The sequence below is a fragment of the Nilaparvata lugens genome, unplaced genomic scaffold, assembly GCF_014356525.2.
Source record: "Nilaparvata lugens isolate BPH unplaced genomic scaffold, ASM1435652v1 scaffold6283, whole genome shotgun sequence".
NCBI lineage: Eukaryota > Metazoa > Arthropoda > Insecta > Hemiptera > Delphacidae > Nilaparvata > Nilaparvata lugens.
The window spans coordinates 8,256-17,456 of NW_024092043.1; the positions used below are offsets into that span (position 1 = coordinate 8,256).

A 9,201-nucleotide genomic window follows, 5' to 3' on the forward strand; every position below is an offset into this window, starting at 1 on the left:
TACTGTGAATTTGATCAATTTATTACATAAATTAGCAATGACAGAAATAGAAATAAATAATACAATACAATGGTTTTTGAAGTCAAGTTTTACAATGGTACTTCAATATCTAGACATAAGCTTAGCCTACTTGTTTATCTTAATATCACTGGCATGTCAATATCTATTATTTGTCTCTTCTTGTTGGGAATCTTTTTCTATAGTCAGTATACCCCATAATTCGTTTTAAATTAATAGAATACTTGTAAAGTCTATCATGCATAATTGTAGAAAATGTTTTATCTACTTTTAGAATTACCATATTGTGATTGTAATCTACTTAATATTATGCTTCCTGTCTCAAAATAAATTGTATACTCTTCTCATTTTATTAGCTCAGTTTTTATTCTATGAATTATGTTCTTTCCTAAATTTATTGTCATTTCACCTATTACAATCAAAAATCTCTCTAGGAACTGGAGCCATTTTAATCACTAAAGTATTTATAGGGCAATTTGATCAATAACAAATTGAATAAAGTAGGAAAAAATATATCATAGACATCAACTTTTCACAAGGACTACCATTTGAATTAATAAAATGTATGTGATAATGAGAGTAAAAAATAAAATAACGAGTACAGCAGATCCGGAAAGCAACTCAAAAGAGTGAGCATAGGTTTTTTTTCAGGAGAATCAATTTTTTCTATCTATCTATTTATTCACATGTCATAGACTATACTATTATAAAATAAAATTGAAAATAGTCTTAGAATTTCATAAATCAATACATAGACTAAAACTAACAATAAAATATCAATGGACATATTCATAATTATCAAAACTAGTGGATAAAATCAATATAATGGTGAAAGGCAGTCTTTGGACATAGATAGTCTAATATTTAAAACCAAAAAGCTCAGTTTCATCTTATTAAAGCCTGACAATTATAGGGACATTTATCAATCAACAGTCCTTAGTGCTTTTCTGGCATAGGCCAAAACTACACTTCCTTTAATGAGGTTGGCAACAACATTAAAATCCCCTTACTCAATCACTCAGTACCCAGTTAGTAAAAAGTTGTTTAATAACACTCAATTCATACAACATTCCTAATGAAATGATTGTGAGTTTATCTCAATACATAGTATTCAAATATATTGTAAGGAAATATTACATAATATTCATAACACATAAATGACAACTTACTAAGCATATAAGAGAGCATAAAAATCTGATGAAGATAATTTATGATAAATATTACAAAAAAATATTGAAAATAAAGGAATAATGTGCCGGAGTTTGAAGTATATTGTCTAAAATGTTTCTAATATTATATATTTCAAAAACATATAGAGGCTGATGAGTTGAGGAAGATAACCCTGTGTAGTGCCCCATCACCAAACTTGCCCGTTTGTTCCGTGGCCTGGGGACTTCACTATTAAATATGTCATTATCAAAATAGTCTGGGATTGGGAACTGGATTACTTAAGCTAAAAAGTAAAAGATGCATAAGCAGGCCGAGGGAAGAATAGATGCAAGAACAAGCTGAACTCAAGAAGCTAACAAAATTTGATCTATTAGGTCAATGAATTTGACAATAAAACTCAACTGAGACATTCTTTACTTTCCAATCACCATGATATACTATTATTAAACTATATAATGTATAAATTATGATCTACGAGTTAGTATTAGTAACTAGTATAAATGAGGTAACTAGTATTATGAAGTAACATTGATAATTGAAAAACAAAGGCTTGAAATGTATTAGTTCAAGTAATGTATTTTATACTAAGTTTTAAACTTTGTAATTTTCATTAAGGATAAATAAATTTGAATATTTTCAGGAACATATAACATATGTAACACACACCAGTAGAGAAGAAATTGATTTATTTAAACTGTGTGGGTATGCATATGCCGAGTCAAACTTGCTGACTGAGAGAACATTTTTGCACACACTGTACACTGGAAAGGCTACTCTTTGGTGTGAATACGCATATGAATGGTTAAATTACCAGACAAGGAGAACGTTTTAGTACACACTGTACACTGGAAAGGTTTTTCTTTTGTGTGAGTACGCTTATGAAGAGTCAATTCACCTGAAGCGGAGAACCTTTTAGTACACACTGTGCACTGGAAAGGCTTCTCTTTTGTGTGAGTACGCATATGCCGTGTTAAATCACCAGAAGCGGGGAACCTTTTTGTACAGACTGAACACTGGAAAGGCTTCTCTTTGGTGTGAGTACGCATATGAACAGTCAAATAACCAGAATTGGAGAACCTTTTTGTACAGACTGTACACTGAAAAGGCTTCTCTTTTGTGTGAGTACGCATATGCCGTGTTAAATCACCAGAAGTGGGGAACCTTTTAGTACATACTGTACACTGGAAAGGCTTCTCTTTTGTGTGAGTACGCATATGAACAGTCAAATTTGTAGACTTAGAGAACATTTTAGTACACACTGTACACTGGAAAGGCTTCTCTTTTGTGTGAGTACGCATATGAACAGTCAATTCACCAGAAGTGGAGAACCTTTTAGTACACACTGTGCACTGGAAAGGCTTCTCTTTTGTGTGAGTACGCATATGCCGTGTTAAATCACCAGAAGCGGGGAACCTTTTTGTACAGACTGAACACTGGAAAGGCTTCTCTTTGGTGTGAGTACGCATATGAACAGTCAATTTACTAGAAGTGGAGAACCTTTTTGAACACACTGTACACTGGAAAGGCTTCTCTTTTGTGTGAGTACGCATATGAACAGTCAAATTTGTAGACTTAGAGAACATTTTAGTACACACTGTACACTGGAAAGGCTTCTCTTTTGTGTGAGTACGCATATGAACAGTCAATACACCAGAAGTGGAGAACCTTTTAGTACACACGGTGCACTGGAAAGGCTTCTCTTTTGTGTGAGTACGCATATGCCGTGTTAAATCACTAGAAGCGGGGAACCTTTTTGTACAGACTGAACACTGGAAAGGCTTCTCTTTTGTGTGAGTACGCATATGAACAGTCAATTTACTAGAAGTGGAGAACCTTTTTGAACACACTGTACACTGGAAAGGCTTCTCTTTAGTGTGAATACGCATATGGGTGGTTAAATTACAAGACAAGGAGAACCTTTTAGTACACACTGTACACTGGAAAGGTTTCTCTTTTGTGTGAGTACGCATATGAACAGTCAAATAACCAGAATTGGAGAAACTTTTAGTACATACTGTACACTGGAAAAGCTTCTCTTTTGTGTGAGAACGCATATGAACAGTTAAACGACAAGAATGAGAAAACCTTTTGGAACAGAATGTACACAAATGAGGTTTTTTGAGAGCAGTTTTGCATAACACCTTCTCTTGTTTGACATCTTCTTCTCCCACTTTTCCATTGCTACCTTCTTCCTCCTCTTCAGCAGAGGAGTCACTACCACGAACAGCTGATGATGACGACTCCTAAAAGTAAAAAGTCAAAATATCAATATCAAATTACTTCAATGGACAACTGATTCAATTCACACATGACAAATCACTAGAAATAGAATTCACAATATAGTTCTAACATCATTTAATGATAATGTGCTCTAGGACTCAATGTGGGAAGGATAACTGCTCGGATTTTTGTGGAGTGAAGGCCAGCCCTGCAAAGGTCAATGGAGGCCAGAGAAGGTGAGCGCTGGCAAACCACCCATCCACACTCTTGTCAACAAAGCTCCTGTTGACTCCTGTTTTGTCGTCTACTCTGCTCTTTTTCAGTGTGACTGAGTTGCTTTGGGCCTAGTTTTTATTCTGTTACTTTTTTTATCTGTTGGGGCTTATATTGTGTTCCATTTATTCAATACAATGGTCACATTGCAGTGTGGATGGCAAGACCAACGACTGGGCCAATGTGTGGATGAAACATTAAGTATAATTGACCGAACGTAGTGAGGTCTATGTTTCAACTCGATTTGCTTTTGTCTGTCTGTATGTAACGCAATTACGGCCAGTTGCGTTGATAGAATTCGATGAGATATGGCAGGAATATTCAATTGCACGTCGATGTATACACAAGGTTTTTTGAAATGTTGCATTTTAAGGATAATAGAATTCAAATTTCAAATATCAAAAGAAAAGGAATTCCTCCATACTCTGATATCACTATATAATTGACCAAACGAAGTGTGGTCTAAGATTCAAGTCGACGGTTTGTAATTTCTCTTAATGTTTAAATGTTTGAATGTTCAAATGTTTATATGTTGCGCATTTTACGGCGAAACGCGGTGATATATTTTCATGATATTTGACAGGTATGTTCCTTTTTTTAATTGCGCGTCGACGTATATACAAGGTTTTTGAAAATTTGCATTTCAAGGATAATATAAAAGAAAAAATCTGGTGTGGCGCACTCACACAACTTTCCTTGCCGTTATGAAAATTGATCACTGACGCTAGTGTTCCCGCGCATCTCAAGTCTACTATTCAAATATTTGAGCCAGCTGGTGACAGGGCAATAACGCTGGAGACACACATGAGGTCTGCTATCTCTTCATAATGAATGCTTTAATAGAATCAACAATAATTTGCAATTGAATAATCACATTTTCTCGAATTTAAAGCTTATTTTCAATTTTAGGTGAAAATGTTACTGAACATTAATTGTAGAGATTTTCATGCTCAATCTACTCCACTTGATTTTTTTTGTTTCAATTGTATCTGAAGCCTGATAATTGGGAATCTATCTGCATTGATGGGGCGGAGCTCCTGAAATTTTTACAGATATGGGACTTGTGGCAGTTGATAGAGCTTATCGATGACTATTTTAGGTATGAATTTGATCAAAATCGTTGGAGCTGTTTCCGAGAAAATCACGAAAAACCCTGTTTTTGACAACATTTTCGCCATTTTAGCCGCCATCTTGAATTGCATTTGATCGAAATTGTACGTGTCGGATCCTTATAGTGAAAGGACCTTAAGTTCCAAATTTCAAGTCATTCCGTTAATTGGGAGATGAGATATCGTGTACACAGACGCACATACACTCATACACACACACACACACACACACACACACCACACACACACACATACAGACCAATACCCAAAAAACCAGTTTTTTGGACTCAGGGGACCTTGAAACGTATAGAAATTTAGAAATTGGGGTACCTTAATTTTTTTCGGAAAGCAATACTTTCCTTACCTATGGTAATAGGACAAGGAAAGTAAAAAGGAGCTTCCTTCATACGTCAATATTAGAGTAAAAATCAGACTATGGAATATTATTATTCATCATAAATCAGCTGACAAGTGATTACACAGATGTGTGGAGAAGCCAGTCTATTGCTGTATTTCCATAAGGTCTATAGTTTCAATCAGGTACTTGTGAATGAGAATACTGAGTGAGGTCTACTGTTCACAGAACTACTAGTATAAAAGGAAAAAGGAGCCTCCTTCATACGCCGATATTAGAGTAAAAATCAGACTAGGTATAGAATTATTCATCATAAATCAGCTGACAAGTGATTACACAGATGTGTAGAGAAGCCATTCTATTGCCGTATTTCCATAAGGTCTATACATTCAATCAGGTACTTGTGGATGAGAATACTGTAAGAGGTCTACTGTTCACAGAACTACTAGTAATCTTCATTGAAAAAAATTGGTTGAGGAATATTTTTATCAGATGGAAAGATTATCATGAAACTGGATAAATCATCATATGGGATACAGATTCAAACGTGAACTGAGTTTATTAACAGTTTTTAAGAGTAAATTATGATTCAACTGTGAATTGTGATTCAACTGAATCAACTAGAACAGGTGACATCAGATACTTATGGATGAGAAACCTGCGTGAGGTCTACTGTTCAAAGAACTACTAGTACTTGTGCTTTCACTTATTAGTGGTATCTAACTGAATCTGAAACCTGACAGACAAGAGTTTTATAGGTAGGATTTGTGAAACAAATGTGTGTATAACAAATCTAAAACTGCAAATATGATACAAATCCGAAATAATGAACTGTTGAATTGTTCACTGATGACCATGTCACAGTCTGCTCAAGAAAACATCTATCATATTTCAATTGATTTGGGGCTGGGAGATTAAAATAATATGTGATAAGGAACTGTATAATTTATCAAATGAGCCATAGTGAGATGGGTATTTCAAATATTCAAATAGATTTTAATAAAGGATTTTTTGATCTTTTAAAAATTATAAATGTAATCCAGTGATGTTGAATGACTTCTTACATGCGAAACTGATATTTCAGAGCTATTGCAAAATGTTTCCATTGAAAGCTGATAAAATTAAAATATAACTCGATACTCAGTTCTACACTCTAATGAGTTCTACACTCAAACCACTGTTGTGTTGTTGCTGAAAAAATAAAGAGTAGCCTACTTTTGATATTTTTAATGTTGTTTCAATGATCAGTAGCCCGAAAAAGAATAATCAATATGTAAAAGATCCTATCATATATGATAAATATATCTCTGAAACATAATTGTAATTATTTGTTAAGTTATTCCAAAATAATTGTCCATTGTTTTGAATGAAATTTATTCATATGCAGCTTATGATGACATTAATTTAGCTTATAGCTTGAAAACATTGGAAAAACACTTACATAATACAGATTTTTAAAGGAATGTTTGAAAATGTTCCTGTATGTGAAAACGTGAGTTTGTATAATGTAAACTGATAGCAGTGTTATCATACACATACAAAATACTGTAGTTATAAGATCGATTGTTAATAATCATAAAATGTTTGTTTGAGAAAATACAAATATTGCTCAAAATAACCTTGCCTTGTGGAAATCAATTGAATTCAAACTGTTTTTAATGTAAATAGTTACCTGTTCCTCATCCGGAAACTCCTGCTTGCCAAGCCAGGGCATGCCATATTCTATGTCGATTTCTTCTTTAACAGTAACAGATGCCATGTCTTCTAGCCATTCTTCCGATTTGCTTGGCTCGGACTTCACCTTTAAAAACAGAAGAAACTGCTTCAACCAAAGTTGTTGATAGTATTGGAATCAGTCTAAATACAATGGGTAGGTTACCATGGTATCATGATGTGATAATTATTATCAAAGTGAAGTATTAATACCATTAAATATAAACGGCTATAATACGTTTATCAATTAGGCCTACAACTGATACTTGGGTGCATTGGATGCATAATATGTTGCCTAAAATTAAATAATGCACATTTACACACCGATTTCATATGCAAGGGGAGATTAAAAAGTTCCCGACCTGATCATAAACATGACAAATGAGGCTGATACACAATTTTGGAATAACAAGAAAATCTCATAAATAACGCTAATTACTTTTTATGATATACACCTGAGTGATGGTTAAAACATCTTATTCATTTTCAGACATGATAAAGTCATGGTCTTTGATTCCATCATTCTGCATATTCATTTCTATCTGTAGACAGAGTACAAGATTGGTCTAGACTAATAACTTTATAGTCTAACTAAGAAACACCTTTCCACAATTTAAAATTATCCTGATCGACAGTATTTAATTTGAATTTTCTTCTAATAATTTATTATTGTTGATAACTAGACCTACACAACTTGTCTGAACAGTGAACAGATATGTTTGTTCAAACATGCTCAAAGACTAGTGATGTCGTTCGTTAGTGGCATGCCCAAGTTACTATAGTGAGGTCCATATTATCAATAGTCATGTATGAAAAAACATTTTTTGACGAAAATGCAATAGCCTATCAATTGAGATACTGAGATACAATTGTGCCGTAATTAATCACATATACCGTGTCTTGTCTGAAGCTACGATACTACACATCTGTCAGACATGTCTATATAAATATTTTGTCAGTGGCAATGGCAAAAGGCATAGAACAAAAATTTTTGAGGTTAGGTTTTTGTGTGTTTGATGCTTGTTGTTTATTTCTCGTTTGCTGCTCTATTTGAGGTAGAATTATTTTTTATAAGTTTCTTTGCTGATGACAAAACTTGTCGGAATAGATATGTTAAACAGACTCTTGTCCTATTGTTAGTGACCAGCCTAATTAAATTACACCTTAATATGAAATTGGGATAATAGTTCAATTTCGATCTCCTGACACAGTCTATCTAGGCGCTTCGATTATACATTCAATAACGACAACAGTAGTAATTTTGATACTTTAATTATTATTTGATGGAATTCTAGATGGAAGGCACAAAAAAGTAATGAAGGCTAGTTCAATCTATTTTGGTGATTTGATGAATAAAAAAATGTTAGCCTATGTGAATAGCTAAGCCTATAAAAATTAACTTTGGTCAATATGAATAAATAATAATACTTACAATAGATTCCATGATATTTATTTTCTTTTCACAAACCAAGGAAAGAGGGAACAACTAATCAAAACTGCAATGTGACTGTATGTGACTGTAGTGAGGAGGGGTGATTCTGGACCAACGAGCTAAAAATTTTAATATAGTAAACTATAGTGGCTGAGTTGCTCTATTCCTGTTACGAATTGAACATGGGCAGCCATGACAGAGAGAGGCAAGAAGCGGCGGAAAATTTGAATGGCCCATTGATATACCGTAATGGAAACTTGCATAAAAGACAAGGTGCAAATCAGTTATATTTAATAAATACTACATTGAATTTTCATTGAGCATTTTAAATATATGTATTACAGTTGTTATGCATCCATAAAATTAATTGTTTGGATTGCTTTACTTGAAGCCTGGGTGAAATTAATGTAGCCCAAGTTAGTGTTAATACTGCTTAGCCGTACAAGTGCTCTACTGAGTTGGAATGCCATACCGTAACTGCAAAATTATGATTTTAGAAATTGGATTATTTTTTATGCTATTTTGAGAAGGGAATTCGAAAAAACTAGTTTATGAAGACGTTTCTTTGATACCAGCTTATGGTACTTATCTACATGCACTTGAAGAACTGGCTGTTTGATATCAGTGAGGATAAGGCCGTCTCATTCATTGTTACTGGGGATGCGCGTGTTTGATTCAGTTTGGGCGCCTTCAGAGAGATTTTTTTCTGTTTCTGTCATGCTTGTCTGTTCTGCTTTTCCTGACTTGAATTTGTTATTTAAATTGTAGCCTTCCTTGCTATTCTTTGGTTTTCATAATCTTTTATTTATAAATTTAAAGTTATTTATAATTCAGTTTCCCTCTTTTTTATCCATTCTTAATGTATGGGGATTTTAGATTCATCATTGAAAATTATTTTAATGTAGATTAGA

The 9,201-nt window shown here is 33.7% G+C and overlaps 1 protein-coding gene across 1 annotated transcript; it reads right to left on the bottom strand.

Annotated features, from left to right (window-relative positions):
* Positions 1-9,158, bottom strand: LOC111047554 (gastrula zinc finger protein XlCGF57.1-like). Its single transcript, XM_039445165.1, has 3 exons — positions 8,291-9,158; positions 6,818-6,946; positions 1-3,431 (listed from the first exon to the last, which is right to left on the bottom strand). Exons 1-3 carry the CDS (start codon positions 8,300-8,302, stop codon positions 1,959-1,961), a joined length of 1,614 nt encoding a protein of 537 aa, XP_039301099.1. The 5' UTR covers positions 8,303-9,158; the 3' UTR covers positions 1-1,958.
* Positions 9,159-9,201: the final 43 nt, after the last annotated feature.

Excerpts from the sequence above, each read along its gene's own strand:
- LOC111047554 (XM_039445165.1), bottom strand. Across the intron at positions 3,432-6,817 it reads AGTTTCCGGATGAGGAACAG|GAGTCGTCATCATCAGCTGT; the intron begins GTAACTATTTAC and ends TTTTACTTTTAG.